This window comes from Acinonyx jubatus, chromosome C2 (genome assembly GCF_027475565.1).
Source record: "Acinonyx jubatus isolate Ajub_Pintada_27869175 chromosome C2, VMU_Ajub_asm_v1.0, whole genome shotgun sequence".
Lineage (NCBI taxonomy): Eukaryota > Metazoa > Chordata > Mammalia > Carnivora > Felidae > Acinonyx > Acinonyx jubatus.
The window spans coordinates 69,080,502-69,105,806 of NC_069384.1; the positions used below are offsets into that span (position 1 = coordinate 69,080,502).

General features: G+C 39.6%; 2 protein-coding genes across 16 annotated transcripts in view; both read left to right on the plus strand.

Annotated features, from left to right (window-relative positions):
* Positions 1-8,520, plus strand: part of KALRN (kalirin RhoGEF kinase) — a 661,810-nt gene extending 653,290 nt beyond the window's left edge. For all 14 annotated transcript variants that reach the window (XM_027061027.2, XM_027061029.2, XM_027061030.2 and 11 more), the window contains 2 exons: positions 2,899-3,037; positions 3,620-8,520. In XM_027061027.2, the coding sequence (XP_026916828.1) occupies positions 2,899-3,037; positions 3,620-4,165 (685 nt within the window). In that variant the 3' untranslated portion in view covers positions 4,166-8,520. The remainder of the gene's footprint in view (positions 1-2,898; positions 3,038-3,619) is intronic.
* Positions 8,521-11,941: 3,421 nt separating this feature from the next.
* The window catches only part of UMPS (uridine monophosphate synthetase), a 31,786-nt gene continuing 18,422 nt past the window's right edge, over positions 11,942-25,305 (plus strand). For both annotated transcript variants that reach the window (XM_015082287.2, XM_053220962.1), the window contains exons 1-3: positions 11,942-12,189; positions 20,881-21,034; positions 22,796-23,473. In XM_015082287.2, coding sequence (XP_014937773.1) covers positions 12,034-12,189; positions 20,881-21,034; positions 22,796-23,473 — 988 coding nt within the window. In that variant the 5' untranslated portion in view covers positions 11,942-12,033. The remainder of the gene's footprint in view (positions 12,190-20,880; positions 21,035-22,795; positions 23,474-25,305) is intronic.

A 25,305-nucleotide genomic window follows, 5' to 3' on the forward strand; every position in this document is an offset into this window, starting at 1 on the left:
TGTAACAAGCATTCTCCCATCCATTTATAAAAATGCGGTTCCCATTTATAGATTAGGAAAAAACCAAGGATAAGGAAGGTCCTTACAACTAGGGGATGGAGAAACTGGGACTTGAACCCATATCTCTCCCACTCTGATTCTGATGTGCTTTCTATTATGGACTCTGCGGCTGGGCAGGAGTTTAGGAAAAGCTTCTTGACAATAGGGGGCGGAGCTGAGATGAAAGAGGGGTTTGTGCATCGATTTACTGCCATGGCATGGTCTACCACCCAAGAAATTCTTATAACGTGGACACTTGCCTTGAAAATAGTCTACTCATTCCAGATTTTCTAGGAATTCAGGCAACCATATACTTAGCTCCAGAATACATCAAATAAAGCACATTCTCCCCACTGCTACCCCAAGCTAAGGATGGAGATCATGCTCTGTGGTTTACAGAGATCTAACAGAGGCTAAAGAGAACAAAGTCCTTTCAGAAGTATTGAGCCCTCCTAGCAATGTTATCAGATGGGTGCTGATGACCTGGCACCCAACACTGTGCTGTGTATGGCTCCACATGAGCCTGTGTTCAGAAGAGAAGTGTCTTCACTTACAGCTTTTCGGGTGCCATTTTAGTGTTGCTCTTATGTGCTTGTTCGTCTAGGTGTTTGTGTATGAAGGCCTTTAGAAGCAATAACTTATAAATTTATTTATGAAAAAAAGACAGCCAAAAGACAAACCTCTTTGGCTACACTTTTTAATTGGTTGCCAAGAAACAAGAGAAGACAAAACCAACTCTGTTAATACTTGTAATTCTTGTTTGATACTTTATGTAGCTGTGTAGTCGCTGGTCAATTGTCACTTGGACTTAACAAATGATACTTACAAACAGCCTTCTGGAACCTAACGTTTTGTTGGGGCAGCTTCCTAACTCAAAAGGTGTATTCTGTTGGCAGTGAACTATTTTCATTTGCAGGTGACAATGTGTTATGCCCAAGTTCCAATAAAAGATATTATCACTCGCATATCAAAGTAGTACGACTGACTCAGAAACTTGGCCTCTTCAGATTCACTAACTGTCATTCCAAGGGAAGGTGCTGTTTATCAGGCTGCCACAGTACAATGGAAGGAAGCCATTCTTGGAGTAAAGAGCCTGGGCTCTAATCCCCTCTCTGTGATTTGGGGCAAGATCTTTAGATTTCTGGTCCTCACATCTTCATCTGTGAAGTCTGAAATAATCTGAAGTCTGAAATAAGTCTGAAATCTGTGAAGATTTATTTCCACTTCTCAGACTTGTTACAGGGATTAAATGAGATGAATAGTGGATTGAGCTTGTTTAGCAAATATTTATGAGTACTCCCGTGTGCCAACTGCCGTGTGGACTTGGGCCAGGGTGGAAGGAACAAAGATGGAAAGGTGTGGTTCTTGCCGTTGAGGAGCTCAAAGTCTGATGAGGAAGACCAGTCACTGAGTAAATGATTTCAGTTTCATGTGGCAAATGTTGAGAAAGAAACACACATTTTGGGGAGGGTTGTTGTGAGACCATGGAAGGGTGTTTGTTGGACTTGAGGTTTAGGAGATGAGTGGAGAGGCAGTGTCTGAGCTAAACCCTGTGCTAAAGCTTGGTAACGCTCTGACCAGAGGTCCCCCCTTGATGACTATCCAAATCTCTGGTAGAGCTTTTCTCTGCTGGGCAACTGGGGTTCTGATCCCCTAGTCTAGGGTGGAGCCTGGGTGTCTGCATGACCCAAAAGTTCTGAGAGTGAACTTAATGCTGAGGCTTTCAGGTCTCAGAGCAGTGCTGCAAGAAGTCCAGGGGTGGGGTGCATCTAACAAACCCAGTCCAACTCCACTCCACTCCATGCTAATCACTCCCACCCCACCCCTGGCAAGGCCCTAGGCTTTACCCCCATCCAGGAGAGCAGGAGAGACCAGTGGGAAGGAATAAGCTAGAGAGGAGAATGGAAGCATGGCTGGGGGTGAGGCTCAGCTGTGTTCAAAGGTTGTTTCTGCCTCTGGTTCAAGCTCCTCTGCCTGAGTATTTCCTGGGGATGTGCCTTTGACAGCCCAGTGCACATTAGAATGTCAGTCTGACATCTGGTCACTCCTTGCTAAAGAGGTCACAGGGTACCTGAAGATACTATTTATTGAGCATTTACTATTTCTACCAATTATGTTTAAATGCCACATTGCCTCACTTGATTCTTGCACAACGCTCATAATGAAGTGGGTGTTATTGCTGTTGTTGTCGTCATTCCCACTTGAAAGATGAAGAAACTCAAACACGGAGTTTAAATGTCTGGTCCCAAGCCCCCAGCCTGTAGGTGGCAGAATCAGGATTCAAATCTGGATCAGACTGGTGCCCCCCACCATGTCCTTAGTCAACAGTTTTTAAGATTGGAAACTTGCTCCAAAGGCAAAGGATCCAAAAAGGGGTCAAGAATGCCAAGGGCAAACTTTGTTCACTTTCCATTTTCCCCAATTAAACATGGACAAATAAAAGCAATTTGCAAAACATATTTGGGGCGGCCTGCAGCCACCAGGTTCCAGTTAAGTGGAATATTGAGGGAAAGCAACTCTCTCTTTCTTTCTCAAGACTTTCTTTTGCAATCTAATCTCTTAAGAGTGTCAGACCTTTTTCCTCGTGAGCGATTTTTAGCAACATAAGATGTGTCTTAAGGTTACACAGATTTCTTCCGTGGGGCACATCACATCTATAATTTTTTTAATTAATTAATTTTAGTTCTGAGCCTTAGAGTAACTTTGGGCTCTAACTAAAATACGCACGTGTGGCAAATAGATCTTCATTTCTAAGGGGGATAGGAGAGATCTTAGAGCTCTTGCGGATTTGTATTGTGTTACTTTTCCATTTCTTTCCAAACGTATCTCCTCTGCCTTTTCCTTCCCCCCTGCTCCCAGGATGGATGATGGCCGGCTCTTAGACTACCTTATGCATCACGATGAGCTGATGGAAGAGAAAGTAGCTTTCTATATCCGAGACATCATAGAAGCTCTGCAGTATCTTCACAACTGCAGGGTGGCCCATTTGGACATCAAGGTAATAAGAAATAGCTACCCTTGCAGGGAGATGGCCTGTTCATCATTACCCTTGAGAGATGTACATTCTAATTCATTTCATTTCCTTAGATTAGGATCCTTAGGAATATTAAACAGAAACTGGGTTGTCACACAATTTGAGTGTGTTTCTCGTGAATTATGAGAACTCACCAGAATCACAGTGACATCTGGGGTGAGAGAAGGTAGGGAAGCTTTTACCACTTCGTCTAACATTTTAGAAGGAAGCCAGTAAATGTCAGTTTTTTGACGGTGCTCCCAAAGAAGGCTCTGTTTTCCAAAATGAATAATTCATTCTTTTTTTCTGAATCAGTGCAGAAGTAAGGGGTGGTTGAGAAGACATGATTTTCAATGTCAAACAGCTTCTCTGAACTGCCACCCAAACTCCGAATTTAGTCTAGTTTGGAGCTCCCTGTGCACTTTGCATGGGCAATTTCTCATGCTCTATAGGCTTTTTCAAAGAATAGCAGAACCGTGTTTGAACCACCAGAGTCGTACTGGTAGTCAAGACAAGTCAGAGAGCTGAACTTGCCTTCTCTTCTCCCTCACGCCTGGGTCTCCTCAGCCGGAAAACCTGCTCATCGACCTTCGCATTCCAGTACCTCGAGTGAAGCTCATCGACCTGGAAGATGCCGTCCAGATCTCGGGCCACTTCCACATCCACCACCTGCTGGGGAACCCCGAGTTTGCTGCCCCAGAAGTGATCCAAGGCATCCCCGTCTCCCTGGGCACAGATATCTGGAGCATCGGGGTGCTGACATATGTCATGCTGAGTGGGGTGTCCCCCTTCTTGGATGAGAGTAAAGAGGAGACATGTATCAATGTGTGCAGGGTGGACTTCAGCTTCCCGCACGAATACTTCTGTGGTGTGAGCCATGCCGCCAGAGACTTCATCAATGTGATCCTACAGGAAGACTTTCGGAGGAGGCCCACGGCAGCCACCTGCCTGCAGCATCCCTGGCTGCAGCCCCACAATGGCAGCTACTCCAAGATCCCCCTGGACACCTCCCGCCTGGCGTGCTTCATAGAACGCCGCAAGCATCAGAACGACGTGCGGCCTATCCCCAATGTCAAGAGCTACATCGTCAACCGAGTAAACCAAGGGACATAGCCATCTCCTGGCCCTTGGGGTTTCACATGGAAGTGCAGTGTGAACCAAAGCAAGACTGAATGTCTGTAAATAATTCTGTTAGTTCACTCCATGCAGTTCTCTGGATCGAGCGATGTACCTCTTAAACCTCGTCAGTGGTTATTCAGGGTCTGGGCAGCCGTAAAACTACCCTAAATCCAGGGACATTTCAGAAGGTCATTTGGAAGAGGTAAAGATGCAAAGAGTCACCCAAAGCATTAAAGAGAGGGCCAAGGAGGACAAGAATATTAGCTGTTAGACAATTTTAATAGAGTGTTCCAAAATGAGTGGTTAACCGGGCAAACCCAAAGCTCACTGTAGTGAGTATAAAAGGTTTCTAACTCTGCTGCAATTTTAAGCAAAAAGTTCTATTTAACAGAGACATCATGTATGCCAACTATTCTGGTTTAGATTACTTAGATATAGTTTCTTAATAGGATACATATACACATACAGTAAAATATATCCCATTCAGGTTTCAGAGTTTTATAATATAGAGGTATATATGAAATCAATCATAAGTAACTTTGAGTGCTCCAGTTAAGACAGTAATTTATTTACCGAAGCATTATGTTGTTTTGACTAAGCACAATTAGATGACAAGTTTTTTAGAGCATTTTATAAATCTTGTATAGAAATCTTTTACCAGAACCCGTGCATTAAGAGAAAGCAATGTTACCCTTTTGCAGTCCGTGAATGAGAAGATTTTTCTCTCAGTCACAAGTATTTGATTAACATAGGTTCTGTATATGAAATGCTACCCCCAAATTCACTGGCAGCTCAGAGTTCATCTGGCAGGAAAGCCTGCCAGAAAAGAAGTCCAAATACAGTAAGAGTTCTGGGGTTATTTTTATGTCTACACTCGGTTTGAACTAGGTAATGAATATAACAGGTTCATACAAAAGGGCAAGTAGAAACCTTTCCTACGGTTCCTAAGAACAACGTAACGACACTTTCTGACTTCTTCTACAGCTGTAGAAGGCAGTCCTCAGAAAGTTGGCTTGCTTTATTTCTAACCCCTTCTGGAAGCTAAGGGGTGCTTACCAAAAGGAGGCAGCCATATAGGCCTTTTAAAGGCCTGGTCCCAAGTCCTTTTTGAAGCCATGGAATAAAATCTGATATATCACTCTAACAGAGCATTGAGTTTCAACTGTGATTGCAATACCTGTCGCCACTCAGCCGCTGATATTTCCCTGGACCAAAAGGACTCATTGCACTTTGAGGCCAATGCTGCTTTCTGGCATGTATTCTTCACACACAGTGATTCTGAACTGCCCTTTCCCCTGCTAGTGGGGGAAAAAAAAACTTCAACCTGGGCATTTCATGGTTGTTTTTCTTTCTTTGTTTTTGAGGAACAATTCTGGGTTTTTTGTGTTGGTCCACGACCCACCCTTTGTTTTCTAGGATGTGTTTTAAAAGTTGCTATTATGCAAATAATATTTTAAAAATATAACTCAAGTGTTTATCCTCCAATCAGGTTTAATGGCATTGCTTCTCTCCTATGATAGGATTGAGAAAATTAAAATCGAGCTGCACAAAAGTGCAAGCAGAGAGTTTAAGAAGGATAAATAGAATTACAAATCTGTCTAAATGAAAAAGAATGGTGGAAATGAAGCCTGAACTTTAATATATTAAAACACTTATTCCCACAGCGGAAATAGAGAATTAAAAATACTCATCTGTCTTTTCCATTGGTCTCAGAGCCAACTTCGTCATCCACCCTCCACCTCATCCCATCCAAGATTATAGATTAATCAATTAGTAGAAAGTACAAGCAATAAGACTAGATAGCATTTCGTATTTTTAGGATTAACCAAATACGTGGAAACTGATTCCGACTGTAATTTGGTTCCTAGTTTCGAATGGCCCTGGGTCACCGAGGTGCCCTCCCTCAGACCCTGCCCTTGACCAACCCTCTCTAGTCTTCATTTAAACCTACATGTATATACAAATACTATCTGATATAATATTTTAAAATTTAAAACATATTTACTAAAAAACCTTTTAGTAAACATGTCTTCATTGTGAGATCTAGCCTAAAAGAAGAAAGCCTGGTCCCTAGGGCTAGTCATGGGATGGAGGGCAGGTGCTGAGGATTCCAAATACCCATAAAATGTGGCTTGGCAAGGTCTGTTTCATCCACTGTGCACAGCAACTAAAGAACTCTCTGCCGAGTCCTTTTGAGTTTGTATGACCATGTAAGAGATGGGTTGAGTTTCTGCTGGAGAAGATTTGGGCCTTGGACAGTGGTGCACAGAGGGCACAGGAGAGCATTCATGAAATCATCTTGTGGGAAGGCAGCTGACAGAACGTTATAGCCAAAGGTTTTATATCAGCTTTTACATCACAGTTGGGACAGCCCAGGTGTGGGGTTGCGTGAAATTTCCCCTCCCCGCAAGTACACATGCTGGGGAAGTGAGGAGACAGGACAAGCAGGACATAGAAATGAAAAGTAGGATGATTCTGTTAACTGGAGCCAAAGTACAATCATTAGAGTAGAATTCATTTAATAGAGGCCCGAAGAGAAAGGGTGTGTATTTTATATAGTTTGATAACGGAAGAAAACTAACAGAGAGGTTCCCTGTCTGCAAAGCCCCTGCTCACTCCCCTGCTATCCCAAGTAAGAGAGCAGTCCTGGTTCAAGATTTCTCCACAGGGCGTTGGAAATAACAAGGAAGGCTTTAACAAGGAAGCCCAGAAGGTGGGGCTGGGAAACGTACTTGAGGTTGCGCTGTGGGCAACCATGGTGAGGGACAAAGGATTAGTAACCACTTTCTTGTACCTGTTTTAGCAGATATGACTTTCTGGTAGAGAGGGGAAGAAGAGAAAATGGTCCACTTCGACCGCAGTTCTTAAAATCAAAACTTAACTGGGAATTAGTGAAAGTGAGCTTCTAGTTGAAATGGGAAAAATTAATGTTGGTGAAAGTCCTAAGTTTCTTGCTTGTTGTTTTTCATTGCATAGAGTTTTGAGGTTTGTTTTGTAAGGGTGGGATGCAGAAAGAAGAAAAGATCAGGGACAACCCGTAATAATTTTTTAAAGATACCATGATTTACTGCATCTTCTACATTTGTTTCAGATTAAATAGATTTATATCCACTTACAGCTGAATGTGGGAAAATTTTTAAGAGAAAAATTGTAATGTGGAGGTGTCCTTCAGGACTCTCACAGCCATAAACACTCGTGGGTGAGTAGAGGAAGCAGAGGAAAAGCTGGCTTCACCGCTTTGTTGTTCACAAAGCCTTTATAAATAGTAGTGCCTTTCAGAGGGGAGGTGGGAAGATAAAGAAGTTCATTGTATTTAGACTGACTGATACTGCAGCATTTTTTTTCTTTATGTTAAAATATCTTTTAAATGAAAACATCTGAATATAGGGTGAGGCCAGGAATGCTTGAGTTTCAACCTCAGCTATTCCTGATTCGTCCTTTCTTACAGAAAGTCTTTGTTTTTTTCTGTCCCAAATGTCCCCATTGTTGAAATGGGATGGGGGGGTGGAGAGGAGGGACTTTAATCTCATAGGAATGTTGGGAAAATAGCATAGTTGGGATGCCTAAAAAAAAACACTTTGATTTTTTTTAAGTGCTACACACTGCCAGTGCTAAGAATTTTATTGATAGTAACTTTGAACATTCCAGGTTTTCAATACTCATGTTTTAGGATACCATTTGCAAACTCGTAAGATTAAATTCTGTAATTTGATTTTAATTGGAAGTGCCAGGTGCTTTTTGTCTAAATGTTATTTGGTCTTAGCCTGTAATTTCAATCATTTAAAAAGCATGTCTACAGAAAAAGGTTAGGAGACCTGATGGTCTTATGTGAATAAACTGTTTTCTCCAGTATTTCTGATGGCAGACACAGATTAGGGTGCCCTCCAAAGCAGCTGCTGCTCTCTCTTCTCAAGCTATATGCTTGGGAAACATTGACAGAGAAGAACCCAAACAGCCACTTTCCACACTGGGAGGGCAGAAGTAAGAATAAAATATTGTCTGATATCACAACTCATTTCTTCAGAATCTCACTGGCATCCACCGTAAGAAGCAAATTACATGTACAGGTGTAGAAATGAATAGAACTGTTGGATTTTAGAGGGGAAAACTTGGATTTCTCTCTCCCTCTCTCTCTTTCTCTCTCTCTCTCTTTAAAGATACTTAAGAGTTTCTGGAGTAGCATATTTGCTTTCTTATAGTCTCCATGATTTAGTGCCCAGGAGTTAGTCATTCCTGTTTGCTTGCCTATGTGAAAGAGCATGGAAATTTAGATTTGTGAGAACATGAGGGAGCAAATACCTTATAAACTAGGTGGTGGTCATTTCTGTGTATTAACTAAAACTTGGTCCCACAAACATAAGGGGTCTCTGCAGTAGGGCAAAAGTGCAAACTCACCACTCCCCTGTTTGGTTTTGAGGAATGTGGGCTTTATTCCTTTTTCTCCCGTGTAGTGTGTCTGTGGAGTCTGGGTTAGGCTAACACTGTCTGTGGGCTTCCAGTGGATTTATTCGCATTATGATTGTTCTTAACTATTTAAAGTCTAGGGGTCATTTGGAAATTAACAATTAAACCTGGGGCAGGTTTAGAAAAGATAAAGTTCATACATACTCCACTAAGAAAAGGGAAGCTACTGTGTTAATATTTATTTTCTAAAAACTATAAGGCTCTCAGTTGTTTCATTAATTCTAGAGGATTGGAAAGAGCTGAAATTTGTCCATAGCCCTAGACATTTTGATAGGAAATATTATTCATGTGAGAAATCTATATAGAAATAGAACACAGAAATATCATAGGCTGTATCTTCTATGAAAGGCATTTCTGCATTTTTCATATGTGTAGAAGTTAGAGGAGAGGAGAAATCAATTACTCTTAAGACAAATTTTCATCTTTAAGGGTCATTTTTGGGAAGCTTGAAATTAATACTCGTGAAAGCCTGAAATACTCATAGGCTATTGTGTTTTGTCAGCCTGTTTGTTGGGAGATTCTAAAATGTGGTCAGATTTAGTTTTATTCAAATGATTGAGATTGTTTATTTAGATGCCTGTTATTTCAGAGGGTGAGGATAGCTGAGAAAAAGGTGGGTAGAGGGAAAACAGTGCAAATAAAATTTAACAAGCTAATTTGCTAGCCCAGGGATAGCTAGCATTAAGAGTTCCATCAATGCCTGACTTCTATCAAGAGATGAATCCACATCGTGGAGTATTATGGGGACTGTTACCATGCTCTCAGAGACTGTGGTTATGAAGTTAACAAAACATATATCTCCTCTTACTAACTTAAGCCATATCTGTCATCTCTGTGTCTGATTTTTTTGACCCTGGTGCTTTTACTTCTGTTTCTGCCAAACTCCAGCCTGCTCTATGGGGAAGGTGAGTAAAACCAGTAGTTAGGACCAATGTGAAGACTGTGAAAAACACTAAACATACCCGTCAGAATGAGATCCTAGTCAGAAAACAGTAGTGATCAAAGTGCAAACTGTTGGAATATATGGATATATGTACATCTGTACATGTATATAGTGTATAATATGTATGTATATGTTATTGCTCATATGCAGAAATCTATCCAGTTGAAGACAGCCCAGGTCGGTCAGTTTTTCTACTGGAAAACCACTTAGAGCCATTCAAAACCATTAGGGCTGATGGGTGGAGTTAGGGTCTACTCATTTGGGAATTACTTGCTGTCCTTTAAAGTCCACAGAGCCAAGTGAACAAAGCCTGAAACATAATGGGGCCATCATTTAGGTTATCTGTTTACCTGGGGTCAGGAGTATCTTTATATTTGAATTATTAATAGTTGGTTTGCAAACTGCATTGGCACCTCTTGGTTTTGAGTGACCCATCCCCACCAAGTCTTTTGAGAGTTTGGGGTGGCTTCTCTGGCCCTTGAGATCAAGGGCCTTATCCATAAGTGGATAGGTTTCCCCATAGGGACCATTACACATATACATATAAGTACATACTTCCATCAGGCTTGTAACAATTGATTTAAAACCACTCCACAGTATTGATAAATAGCTCTATATTTTCAAGGTGCAGAAGACTTCCACAGCCTTAATTATTTCAGTGTCTTGCTGGTCTGCCTTAAGTGTATCTTCTGGGTTTTTGGTTGTCTTATTATTTTTAAAATTTTCTGCAGTTCATTTTGTATGCACACAATGTCGTTTTGTAAAGGTAGGTTGTAAATATTTTATTTGTAAGTCAAAATCACTCATGTGTAATGTTGTAAAGTGATGACCTTCTGTCTTGTTATTACTACAGTAAATGTTATAAGTCATGGATGAAACTTCAAAATGTACATCTCACAAGTTATGCATTCCTATAAATACACTATACTAAAGATATTATTTCTGGTGGTCTTTTTCTTTTCTAGTTAAAACCATTGTTCAAAGGAAAGAGTAATTTTTTTCTCTTTCCCAAATATATGAAAGCCTTTGACAAGATGAAAATATCACATTATTATTACAACACTTTTTGCCCAGCATTTTGGAAAGAAAGCAACAATTTTGCAGCCTGGAGAAGTATCCTAAGGCATTTCCCTATCCAAAAAAAAAAAAAAAAAGGAAAAAAGAAAAAAAAGTCAAGTAAATCTCAGGTGTGTGTTGTTAACTTCAGCCTTGTGTTCCAAATGCCAACTTTCTTAGAAAATCGTCAGGCCTTCTGAGCTGGATCTCAGAAATTTGTGCTGCTGAATCATGGTCTGCTCTCAGAATCTGGATTAGCCTATACAGACATGAACAGGTCTGGGTGAGCCACCCAAGGGTAAGTGAGGCTAGCTAGAGTATTACAGATCAAGTGTTTTGATTAGTTTACTTTGCCAATAAGAATAAAACTGTTATAAACATTTGGCTTCTTTTTCATCAAAATTTTACTGTATTTATTTGAAATGAGAAACAACGCTCAAAAGCATGGGTTCTTCATACTGGCTGGTCAGCACAATCTCTTCAGAGAACATACAGACATTACAAATACCGAAATATAGAATCAGAATGAAATCAGAGTCACTTTAATGAGTAACCATCATGAGCCCTATGGTTTTAAGGGTTATTTCCCTTAAATGTGTGCCTTCTACACATAATGGGAATTCCCCCACATTAAGAGATTTATTTGTAAGGACCAAATACGCTTGCATTTTCAGATTGGCAAGATTATCCTACTGGATAACCTTGATACGGAGCAATTTATCCTCCTCTCTTCTCCTCCCTCCCTTCCACATCTGCTGTATACTTACAACGCGCCAAGCAGCTGAGCTATTCTAACAGGAATTAACACAAGTCCTCCTCCAGGACACAGTTCCGACAGAAGAGGTAATAAACAATTACCTAAGCGCTTTATGGTCCCATGTACGAATTGCTATGACATTGTCATGTGCCAGATGCCATGAAGTTAACAAGAATTAAGACATATCCCTGTCTTCGAGAGCTTTCAGTCTATTTGGAGAAACCAGGGTCGAGGCAGGGATGGGTACGCGGAGGGAGGGAGGCGGGAATCATGGCTAACATTGGCGATTAACGACAGGCTCAGCCAGGAAGTAGATTAATTAAGGGGCCATTGCGCTACAAAGTGGGCAGGATTTACACAAACTCTCCAGAGAGCCTTGGCTTTATGACTCGGGAGTCAATCTAGGTATTCGGAACTTTGAACTCCAGCGACCCGATCCAGAGGCAGCCAGCAGAAGCACAAACGACTGCATCCACCTCGCTTCCACCACCAGACAGCCCGCGCTACTTGTAGACTGGCAGAGATGCGCCGTGACCGCCGGAAGTCAGGGAGGAAGAGGCGGGGCTTTCTCGGGTGACGGTATCGGGGCGCCGCAGGCCAGGCGCGCTTTGGAGTTTAGAACGGGTGCGGGAGCGCGTGGCCATGGCAGCCCAAGAAGCGGATTTGGAGTCGTTGGTAACGGGTTTGTACGACGTGCAGGCTTTTAAATTTGGGAACTTCGTACTGAAGAGCGGGCTCTCTTCCCCCGTTTACATCGATCTGCGCGGCATCGTGTCTCGACCACGTCTTCTCAGTCAGGTGCCAGCCGGGGAAAGGGGAAGCACGGGGCTGGGTGGTCGGAATGGGGACCTGGAGGTGGAGAGGGTGAAGGAGTTGGACTGTGGATGAGAGCAAGAAAGCCGAACAGGCAGCCGACCCTACTTACTGTCGGCCTGGGGAGTCGATTTGAGAAGCCCAGAGGTCAGGCACTGTTAGGCTTTTGCGGAATGTTGATGCAAAATGAGCAAACCTTTCTTAAATTTTAAAGGAAAAGAGTTTTATTCGGACCCAAGTTAGCCGCTCTGTATACACAGTCTTCACAAAGAGAGAGCTCCAGGGAAGGAACATTTGGTGCAGGGTTATACGTTTTTTCTTTTTTACATAAAGAGTTAGGAATTACCATGGCCAAAGGCATTTCAGAAAGTTACAGATTTTATCTTAGATTTTTAGTATGTAGAAGGTTGTATGACTTTAATCTTATAGGAACCTAGGAACCAGGGAGGTTTGTGCTCCGCCCCCCCCCCCCCCCCCCCCATGAAGCAGATGTACAAGGTGTGCTTTGGGCAGAAATAGAGCCCATGCGGTGAGGATTTGCTTCCCTGGGAGCCCAAAAGCAGGGCCCACAAACAGGAAAAATTGTTTCCTTTATTTTATCAGGATGTAGAATGCAGCCTGCTCCTTGACACGCCTGCTTTGACACGCTTTGCAAGAGAGTCAGGAAGCCCAATTTGGGGCACTGTCCATATGTAGCCCTGAGAAAACTAGATGTGGGGATAGAGGAAAAGATGGGTGGGGGAAGAATTTTTGGAAGGGCTTAAATATTTGGAAGGACTGTTGCTTAGAAAGGAGGATTTGATTTTGCACTTTGTGGCCAGGAGGGAGAATGAAGGCCAAAGGATGGCGTTTCGTGGAAGCACTTTTTTGGTCAGTATAAGGAAAAACTGTACAAATTAGAGGTTTCTAGCACAGTGCTTCTCAATCTCTGAGTATATTTGAATCACCTGGGAATTTTGTTAAACTGTGTAATCTGATTCAGTAGATCTAAGGCAGGGCCTGAGGTTATGTCTTTCTAACAAGCTGTCGGCCAAAGCTGATGACCACACTGAGTAGAAGGGTTTGAATGTCCTGTCCGTTAGAGTTGCTACTAGCCTCATCTGAATACTGAACATTACGAATTTTAAAGTTGAAATAGTCACATGTGGCTAGTGTCCCATTGGACAGTGCAGATGTAGAACATTTCCGTCCTCACGGCAGTTCAGTCAAGAAGACACATATATTTCCTCCACCGCCTAAGGGTTTATTCTCATCCTTTGGGAACCCTATTTTGTGAGGTTATTTATTATACAAAGGATTGAAGCACTAGTTGAAGTGGGTTGGTCTATTCTCACCATCCAGAATCATACTATGGTACATCTGTCTCAGTCCTGAGAAGGTAAATGACTAGGGAATCTTCTAATGAAAATTTGGCTTAGGTTTTATCAAGTCAATTAGTTGATGACTAAAAATTGCTTTTAGATACTAGATCTTAGTGTGCGTTTGTGATTTTTGGTAGTTAACTCAGGAATTGAAAACGTTGAGAAACCTGGCTGTAATGGAACTCCTTTCGTATCTACTTATTTATGCGAACAGTATGTCTCAATATTTATACCCGATTGAATTTACACTGAACTCTGACTTCCTGGTTGTAATACTTAGCGTAAGTAAATACATAAACAGATGAGGGGGTACCATTCCTCTCACTAAGAGAAGTATTTCCAAAATAATCTATTCTTCTGCTTCTATCAAAATTTGCAAATTTTTGTGTTTTAATTAATTTCATGTTTGTAGTAATTGTAATAATACATAACAGTTTTCAACACTTAAGAGATTTATGGTCATGGGAATTGTTTTAATTTACAGTTTTAAATTTGAATTTCTATACATTTTTGTCGTGGAGAAATATGATAGAGTGATCACTAAAAGTTTTCCAAGTATAAACTTAATTACATTAGAATAAAATTCTGTGCACAGTGGAATGACAAGGAGTTCCAAAAATGTAAAATTTTCCACCTTTCTTACTGCAGCATTTTCATATTTTTTAAAAAGGACATGTTCAGTATCAAATCACTACAGCACTTGCATCCTATTGTGTTTACTTTTAAAAGAGTGACATAACCGTTCTAGGAAAATATAATTTTTTAGTACTCTAGAAATTATATCTTTTGCAACTTAAAAATATTCACGGAATTTTCAAATCTTTAGAAGTATAGGTGCAAAAAATTTTGAAGACCTTATCTAGTTCACTAAGCAATTCGTGAGTGATTGCTTTCCTTTTTTTTAAAAAATAAGGTGGATGAGAGTGTGCATTCTAGCATTAAAATGTGATGATTTATGTGGCAAAGGATATTATAGGACTTCACACAGTAGGCACTGTACTTATGAAACTTTTTTTAACATTTTCGTATGTAAGCTTCCTGTTTTTTTTTCAGTATTATTGACTATAAACTCTATGCTGTTCATTACATCTCCATGACTTATTTATAACTGGAAGTTTTTATCATTTAATCCCCTTCATGTATTTCACCCACTCCCCCCAAACCCTCCCAACTAATAACTGATAGTTACTTAGTTTGTTATCTGTGTCAGTGATTCTGTTTGTTTTGTGTATTCATTTTGTTTTTTAGATTCCACATGTAGATGAAATCATATGGTATTGCTCTTTCTCTGTCTTGTTTAACTTAGCATAGTAAATACCCTCTAGGTCCATCCATGTTGTTGTAAATGGCAAGATTTCATTCTTTTTTAATGGTTGAATGATATTCCATTGTGTATATGTGTGCATTGTATATATATGTGTGTGTATACACATACACCACATCTTTATCCATTTATCTACTGATGGACACGAAGGCTGCTTCCACATCTTGGCTATTGTAAGTAATGCTGCGGTGAACATAGGGGTGCATGTATCTCTTCGAATTGAAGTTTTTGTTTTCTTCACATAATTACCTAAAAGCGGAATTGCTGGATCATATCATACTTCTATTTTTAATTTTTTAAGAATCCCCATACAGTTTTCCATACTGCCTGTACCATTTTTCATTCCCACCAACAGTGTATGAGGGTTCCCTTTTCTCCATATCCTTAAGGACACTTGTTATTTCTTGTGTTTTTGGTAACAGCCAACCTGACATGTATGAGGTGATACTTCATTGTAGTTTTCATTTGCCTTTCCCTCTTTTCATGTGCCTGTTGGCCATCTGTATGTTTTTGGAAAAATGTCTTTTCAAGTTTGTGCCTGTTTAAAAAATGTTTTTATATTGTGTAAGTTCTTTATATATTTTGGACATTAACCCCATATTGGATATATGATTTGCAAATATCTTCTCACACTAAGTAGATTGCCTTTTCATTTTGTTGATAATTTCCTTCACTGCACAAAAGCTTTTTAGCTTGATGTAGTCCCATTTGCTTATTTTAGCTTTTCTTGGCCTTGGCCTGAGGAGACTGGTCCGATTACTAGGGGCACCTGGGTGACTCCGTTGGTTATGTATCTGATTCTTGATATCTGCTCAGGTCATTATCTTGGGCTCTGCGCTTACAGTGCGGAGCCTGCTTGGGATTCATTCTCTCTCTCTCTCTCTCCCTATCTCTCTCTCTCTCTCTCTCTCTCTCTCTCTCTCTCTCTCTCTCTCCCCCCCCCTCTCTCCCCCCCTCTCTCTCTCCCTCTCTCCCCCCCTCTCTCTCTCCCCCCCCTCTCTCTCCCTCTCTCCCCCTCTCCCCCTCTCTCCCTCTCTCCCCCCCCTCCCTCTCCCTGCCTCTCCCTCTCCCTCCCTGCTTTTCCCTCTGCCTCTCCCTCTCCCTCCATCTCCCTCTGCCTTCCTGTGTCTGCCCCTTTCCTGCTCACTCTCTCCCAAAATAAACAAACATTAAAATACATTAGTAAGGCCAGTGTTAAAGAGCTTAATTGATTTTGAAGTGTAATTGACATACATTATATTAGTTTCAGGTGTTACAGTTCAGGTGTTATATTAGTTCAGTATATTAGTTTCAGGTGGATATTTGCATGTATTGTTAAATGATCACAGTAAGCCTAATTAGTGTCTTTCACCACACATAATTTTCTTCCTAATTGAAGTTGAAATATTAGATTAGTATCAGGTAAACAACATACTGATTCCACATTTAAATACATTATGAATAGCTTACCATGGTAAGTGTAGTTACCAACTGTTGCCTTACAAAATTAATGAAATATCATTTATTATATTCTCTATGCTGCACTTTACACCCCCATGACTTATTTATGTTCTAACTGGAAGTTTGTATCACTTAATTCCCTTCACCTGTTTTTCCCATAGCCCTATCCCCTTCTCTGCAACCAACAGTTCACATTCTATATTTATGAGTCTGTTTTGTTTTGCTTTTTAGATTCCATATATAAGTGAAATCATATGGGTTTTGTCTTTCTCTGTCTAGCTTCACTTTGCATAACACGCTCTAGGTCCATCCATGTTATCACAGATGGCAAGATTTCATTCTTTTTTTAGGGCTGAGTAATATTCTGTTGTGCATATATACAACATCTTTATCCATCTATCAGTGGACACTTAGGTTGCTTCTGTATCTTATCTATTGTAAATAATGTTGGGGTGCATTTTCTTTTCAAATTAGTGTTTTCATTTTCTTCAGGTAAATACCCAGAAGTGGAATTACTGGATTGTATAGCATTTCTGTTTATAATTTTTTGATGAACTTCCATACTGTTTTCCGAGTGGTTGCCGCAGTTTACATTCCTACCAGCATTGCATTGCACGGCATTGCACGAGGGTTCCCTTTTTCTCCCCATTGTCTCCAGCTGCTGTTTTTTGTCTCTTTGATAGAGGCATTCTGACAGGTGTGAGGTGATCTTCTCATTGTGGTTTTGATTTGTATTTCCTTGACTAATGATGTTGAGGATCTTTTCACTTGCCTATCAGCCATCTGTATGTCTTCCTTGAAAAAATGTGTATTTGGGTCCCCTGCCCATTTTCTAATTGGATTGTTTGTTTTGTTGGTGTTGTGTTATAGGAGTTCTTTATACAGTTTGGATATTAACCCTTTATTGGATATATCATTTGCAGTTATCCTCTCTGATCAGTAGGTTTCCTTTTTGCTTTGTTGATGGTTTTATTTGCTGTGCAAAAAGCTTTTTATTTTGATGTATTCCCAATTGTTTATTTTTGTTTTTGTTGCCTTTGCCTGAAGAGACAGATCAAAAAAATATTGCATAAAAATTAAATCTTTAAAAAGAAAAAAAGGGGGGTCCTGGCTTGCTCATTCCATAAAGCATGTGACTCTTGATCTTGAGTTTGAGCCCCATGTTGGGTGTACAAATTGCTTAAAATCTTAAAAAAAAAAAAAAAAAAAAAGACATTGCTAAAACTCTTGTCCAAGAACTTATTGCCACTGTTTTGTTTTAGGAGCTTTATGGTTTCAGGTCTTACATTTAGGTCTTTAATTCATTTTGAGTTTATGTATGGTGTGAGAAAGCAGTCTAGTTCTTTTGCCTGTAGCTGTCCAGTTTTCCCAACAGCATATATTGAAGAGACTGTCTGTCCTCCACTGTATATTCATTCCTCCTTTGTTGTAGATTAATTGATCATATATGAGTGGGTTTATTTCCAGGCCCTCAGTTCCACTGATCTGTGTATCCACTTTTGTGCCAGTACCTTACTGTTTTGGTTACTTTAGCTTTGTACGATAGTTTGAAGTCTGGGATTGTGATGTCTCTAGCTTTGTTCTCCTTTCTCAAGATTTCTCTGGCTATGCGGGAGTCTTTTGTGGTTCCATACATATTTTAGGATTATTTATTCTAGTTCTGTGAAAAATGCTGTTGGGATTTTGGTAGCGATTTCACTGAATCTACAGTTCCCTTTGAGGAGTATGGACCTTTTAGCAAGAATTAATATTGCTAATCCATGAACATAATATATCTGTTCATTTATTTGTGTCATCTTCAATTTCTTTTCATCAGAGTCTTACGGTTTTCAGTGTACACCTTTCATCTTCTTGGTTAAATTTATTCCTAGGTATTTAATTCTTTTTGATGCGATTGTGAGTGGGATTGTTTTCTTGATTTCTCTTGTGTATAGAAACACCACAGCTATCTATATATTGCTTTTGTATCCTTCAACTTTACTGAATTCACTTATTCTAATAGTTTTTTTGGTGGAGTCCTTAGGTTTTTTTCCTTTTTTAAAAATTTTTACTTGAAGTATGGTTGACATATTAGTTTCGGGTATACAGCATAGTGATTTGACAGTTATATGCATTGTGAAATGTACACCACAGTAAGTGTAGTTACCATCTGTCACTGCACAAAGTTCTTATGATATTATTCATTGTATTCTCTGTGCTGTACTTTTCTTCCCAGTGACATTTATTTTAAACCCTCAATTCCCTTCAGCTATTTCTCCTACCCCCCCACCCCACTCTGCTCTGGTAACCACCAGTTATCTATATTTATGAGTCTTTTTCTTTTTTTTTAATTGTAATATAGTTGTCACACAACTGTAGTTTCAGGTGTACACCACAGTGATTGAACAACTCTACTTTCTGCTGTGCTCACCACAAGTGTAGCTACCATCTGTCACTGTTCCCTACCTGTACCTTTAATTCCCATAATTTATTCAGTCCATAACTGGAAACCCGTATTTCCCACCCCCCCTTCACCCACTTTGCTCATCTCTCCGCCCTCCTCCCCTCTGGCAACAACCAGTTCCTTCTCTGTTTTTGTGGGTCTGTTTCTGCTTTTTTGTTTGTTCTTTTATTTTTTACATTCCACATATAAGTGAAATCCTATGGTATTTGTCTTTGACTTACTTCATTTAGCATCATACCTTCTAGGTCCATCTGTATTATCATGAATGGCAAGATTTTATTCTTTTTTTATGTCTGAGTAATATTCCATATGTACATATACCAAATCTTCTTTATCCATTCATCTATTGATGGACACTTGGGCTGCTTCCATATCTTGGCTATTGTAAATAATGCTGCCGTAAATATAAGGGTGCATATATCTTTTCAAATTAGCGTTTTGGTTTTTTTTTTTTTAATAAATACTCCAAAGTGAAATTGCTAGATCATATGGTAGTTCTATTTTTAATTTTTCGAGCAACGTCCATACTGTTTTCCATAGTGTTTGCACCAGTTTACATTCCCACCACCAGGACACAAGGGTTCCCTTTTCTTCACATCCTTGCTGACACTTTTTATTCTTGTCCTTTTGGTGACAAGCCATTCTAACAGGTGTGAAGTGTACCTCACTGTGGTTTGGATTTGCATTTCCTTGTGGCTTAGTAATGTTCAGCATCTTTTCATGTATGAGTTGGCCATTTGTGTTCTCTAGAGAGAAGTGTGTTTGAGTCCTCTGCCCGTGTTTTAATTGGATTGATTGTTTTTTGCTACTGAGGTATGTGAGTTCTTTATATATTTTGGATATTAGCCCCATAGCAGATAAATGATCTGCAAATACTTTCTCCCATCTAGTAGGTTCTTCATTTTGTTGGTGGTTTCCTTTGCTGTGCAGAAGCTTTTTAGTTAGATGTAGTCCCACTTGTTTACTTTTGCTTTTGTTGACTTTGCTTTTGGTGTCAAATCCAAAAAATCATTGCCAAGACCTATGTCAGGGAACTTACTGCCCATTTTTTTCTAGGAGTTTTTATTGTTTCAGGTCTTACATTCAAGTCTAATCCATTTTGTGTTATTTTTGTGTATGGTATAAGATAGTGGTCCAGTTTCATTCTTTTGCATGTGGCTGTCCAGCTTTCCCGACACCATTTTTTGAAGAGATTGTCCTTTTCCCATTGTATATTCTTGGCTCCTTTGCCATAAATTAATTGACCACATAACTATAGGTTTATTTCTGGGCTCTGTTCTGTTCCATTGATCTATGTGTCTGTTTTTATGCCAGTACCACATTCCACATTCTTCATTACTCTAGCAGCTTTGTAGTATAGTCTGAAGTCAGGGAGTATGATGTTTTCAGCTTCATCTTTCTTAAGATTGCTTTGATTGTTTGGTGCTTTGGGGGTTCCATACACATTTTAGTATCGTTTGTTCTATTTCTATAAAAAATGCCATTGGAATTTTAATAGGGATTGCATTATATCTGCTTTGGGTAGTATGGACATTGACTATTCATAAGTAAGGAATACTATTGCATTTATTTCTGTCTTCACTTTCTTGCACCACTGTCATACAGTTTTCAGTTTACAGGTCTTTGATCTTGGTTAAATTTATTCCTGGGTATTTGATTCTTTTTGATGCAAATTAAACAGTATTGTTCTCTTAATTTCTTTTATGAAACTTTTCACTGAAGACTTCTTTCAGGCAGAAAATGTAGCTAGCAGGTTATGGAAAGGTTTAGATAATCAACTCATAATGGATTACTAAGGGAAACTGGGAGGACTGGGAACCCTTCTTGGTCTTTGGGGTCAACATCATAGCCTTCCCTAACACATACCATGTTGCCCTCAGAGTAGACCCTGAGTCGTCTAGACAAGTGGGTTCATTCTTGTGTTTTCATATTTGTAAACTGGGATTTATAGAGAGGGTACCATTTAACAAAAAGGCATACATATTTTTCTGATCAAGTTTGAGGATATCCCCTATGGGGTTATTACTGTCTTTAATGTTCTGTTAACATGATTTATATACCATTCAAGATAACAATAATATATAGTTTACGTGTTCATTTTCTTACAGGTTGCAGAAATTTTATTCCAAACTGCCCAAAATGCGGGAATCAATTTTGACACTGTGTGTGGAGTACCTTATACAGCTTTACCATTGGCTACAGTTATCTGTTCAACCAACCAAATTCCAATGCTTATTAGAAGGAAAGAATCAAAGGATTATGGTAAAATAAAAGTAGTATAAACTTTAAGTTGATATGTAACCTGATAATAGAATTTTTTCATCTTCTGGGCACTGATGTTTTACCAAAGTCACCTTGAATATTCTTCATATGAAGGTCCTTTAGAATTGGTTAACTATTACTGTAAATCACCTTCCTTTCCTTTAGATTCTAGGGGTGAAATGTTTTGTATTGACTTAACAATTTAAAAAAAAATGCTTGTTTTGCCCCACATGTATGAAACCCAACATTTTTAACCAGTCCTTCCCTTACCAGCAGAATGTTCTAAGAGATTGTACTTTCCTAATATATTTGTTTATAATTTAAACTGCATAAAGAGAAATGCCACATAAAATTCTCTAAATGAAGATATTTTTTTCATGAGTCCTTGGCAGGAGGTTATCAGGTGTGTGTTTTATACATATGAGCTTGCTTCAAAGACAAAACAATCTAGGGATGCCTGGCTGGCTCATTTGGGAGAGCATGAGACTCCTCATCTTGGGGTCTTGAGTTTGAGCCCCATGTTGGGTATAGAGATTACTAAAGAAAATAAATCAATCTAAAAATATTGGAACTGACTTCATATTTTTTCTTATTTGATGACATTAAGGAATTAATAGGTCTTTTTATGTTGGTGTGATAGTATTTTTAATAGAGTCCTTACCTTTTACAAGCTGCATTTAAAAATTTTTTATGATGAAAATCATATGATATCTGGAGTTTGCTTCTAAAAATTGTGGAGGGAGGGAAGGGGGGGTGGGGATGTAGCTGAAACAAGATTGACCATGAGTTAAGTGGCGAAGTATTTATGGGTGTTTGTTATACTTTTTTTCTAGCATTGTTTGAAATTCTCCATTTAAAAAAGCCTGTCTGTATGAGTCCTGCCCATTAGGAAACTGTTTTTTGTCTTTATTATGTTTTTAAAAATATTTCTTAGAATAAGATCAGCAATTGTTAAATATGTATATAAGTATCATAGGCTTATGTACTAGTCTAAGCTGATTCAGTTCAGCTTGCTCTTTCAAGGGGAGGAAAGGAATGGGGAAGGGCAAGGATGGTACCTGTGATAAAGCTCAAACATTGGGCAAATTGCTCACCAATTCTTAGGTTTCAAAGTAAGACAAATTTGGTAGTAGCAACTATAAAATGAGTCTATAGCCTTAGATACTTAACATTTTGTAGATTATCTGAAAGTAGTCTATAGTAGGGGTTGGAGTGGGGAAGTACATTCACTCACATTGCATTGTATATTAGTAAAGTTGTAGTGATCTAAATGGTTGCTGAATATTTTTTTTCCTGAATTTATTTCTCAAAAGGCTAGTTAGTTGATCTTGAGTAATGAACTTGTTTTTTGATGGAAGAAAAAGGAATGATTTCATTGATGGTACTGGGTTATTGTTTCATAACTTCTTGATCTAGGTAGGTTATCTTGCATTAAGAAACCCCATATTTGAAATTTTGATCATGAACATGTTAAGTGGTGTTCTATTTACACTATAAAGTAATTTGCTAGTTTTACTGAAAATATTCTATATATGTAACTTTGGCAATTTTCAGATACAGGGACACTGAACAAAATGGTGTCATGGCTCATTGAAGGTTTGTCAGGAATAAAGTTAAAGTAGCTCTGAAGTAGATTATCAGAAAATAAGATTTAGATCATCCACCTCTTCATAAATACACGCCAAATTTATAATGTAAAATACGTCTTGAGTTGGCTGAAATGTATAATTTTAAATTGAAATAATTGTTTTTTTTTCCTAGGTACTAAGCGTCTTGTAGAAGGGGCTGTTAATCCAGGAGAAACCTGTTTGATCATTGAAGATGTCGTTACCAGTGGATCTAGTGTTCTGGAAACTGTTGAGGTTCTTCAGAAGGAGGGTTTGAAGGTCACCGATGCCATAGTGCTGCTGGACAGAGAGCAAGGAGGCAAAGACAAGTTGCAGGCACATGGGATCCATCTTCACTCAGTGTGTACATTGTCTAAAATGCTGGAGATTCTCGAGCGACAGAAAAAAATTGATGCTGAGATGGTTGAGAGAGTGAAGAGATTTATTCAGGAGAATGTTTTTGTAGCAGCTAGTCATAATGGTTCTCTCTGTTCTGTAAACAAAGCTCCCGCTCCCGGAGAACTCAGCTTTGGTGCACGTGCAGAGCTGCCCAGGGTCCACCCAGTTGCAGCGAAGCTTCTCAAGCTTATGCAAAAGAAAGAGACTAATCTGTGTCTGTCTGCAGATATTTCAGAGTCTAGAGAGCTGTTGCAGCTAGCTGATGCTTTAGGACCCAGCATCTGCATGCTCAAGACTCATGTAGATATTTTGAATGATTTTACTCTGGATGTGATGAAGGAGTTAACAACTCTGGCAAAACGCCACGAGTTCTTAATATTTGAAGACCGGAAGTTTGCAGATATAGGAAATACAGTAAAAAAACAGTATGAAGGTAAGTATTATTTAGGAATCTACAAAAATACAAATTTAGCTCCAACTGTCTGAAGAACTAAAGGAAATGCACTGGCTCACATCACAGAGTCCAGCCATAGAACGGTCTGTTAAGCGTGGTTAGATCTAGGAGCTCAAGTGCAAGTCTTTGGACTTGCCTTCTGCTTTCTTCTCTCTTGACTTCTTTCTCAGGTAGACAACACTCCTCATTCCTACCCCAAAGTAATCACTCAGGCCTGGGTTATAGAATACCTTTATTAGCTTGGTAATATATGCCCCACTTCTGGTGATGTGAGGTTGTTAACTATAAATTTTTTGAACCAGAGTGTGGTCAAAGGTAGTTTCCCCATAGAAAATGGGTGTGCTGATGCCAGAAGAAGGGGCTGCAGGTCCTAGGCAGACAAAAATGACAGATGTTGGCCCTGGCAGAACACACCTAGTTCTAAATATTTGAAAAATGAAAATTGCAGGTATAGGAAACAAATAGAAGTGTAAAGTTTTAACATTTGCCTTTGGCCAAAAAAAGATCTGTTGGTGTGCTTTTTTGGTTAAATAGGAACTCAAAGCCAGGTGTATTGGTTGAGAAAGAAAAACTACTTCTACCCATTATTTTATGCAAGTTTCTGTCATTGTATATGACAGCTTTTTTTGTTTAAATAATAGGATAAAATGTCTATTAAAAGGTTAATGCTTATCAGCATCTTTAGAGATAACAGTTTTTCTTAAAGTAATAACATGTATGTGCTTAAGCTGTTTCTTCAGGATAGATTTATGTATGACTTTCTTCCTGTGCTTTAAGGTGTTCTACTGGGGCGCCTGGGTGGCCCAGTCAGTTTAGCGTCCAAGTGTCCGACCTCAGCTCAGGTTATAATCTCCCAGTTCATGGGGTTGAGCCCTGCATCGGGCTGTGTGCTTACAGCTCAGAGCCTGGAGCCTGCTTTGGATTCTGTGTCTCCCTCTCTCTCTGCCCCTTCCCCACTCACACTCAGTGTGTCTCTCTCAGAAATAATAAACATTGAAAAAATTTAAAAGGGTGCTTGGGTGGCTCAGTGGGTTAAGTGTCTGACTGTTGATTTCACCTCAGGTCATGAGCTCAGTATTTGTGGTTGAGCCACACATCGGGCTCTGCTGACAATGTGGAGCCTGCTTGGGATTCTTACTCTCCCTCTTAACCCCTCCCCACCTGTGCGCTTGTGTGCACATGCGCGCACGCTCTCTCTCTCTCTCTCTCTCTCTCTCTCTCTCTCGTACATACGTGAAATAGATAAACTTAAAAAAAAAAAGATGTTCTATCATCACATTGCTTAGTTTTGACTAATGTAAGAGTTACACAAACTACATGTTTACATACTGTTTTTTCAGAAATCAATTAGGGGTATTGCTGTCAGTTTTTAAAATGAATACAATTGCCTGCTGAAATTAAGAGACCTAAGGAACAAGTAGAACTTTTGAGAGATAGTAAAGTTGCTGAGAGATTCCTGCAGAATGAAAATTTGTCATCTTCAGGGGAATTTCAGAATGTTGGTATCTTTGGCCTCAAATACCCATCTTCACTGGAGTCCCATTTCTTTTTTCTTTTTAAGTTTATTTAGTGTGTGTGTGTGAGTGAGTGAGAGAGAGAGAGAGAGAGAGAGAGAGAAAGCGAGTGGGGGAGGGGCAAACAATCCTAGGCAAGGTCTGCTCTGCCAGCACTGAGCTCAACGCAGGGGTCTATCTCACGAACCATGAGATCATGACCTGAGCCAAAATCACGCATTGTACGCTTAACTGTCTGAGCCGCCCAGGTGCCCCTGGAGTCCCATTTCTAATTACATAGGTTTTATTGGTGGTCAG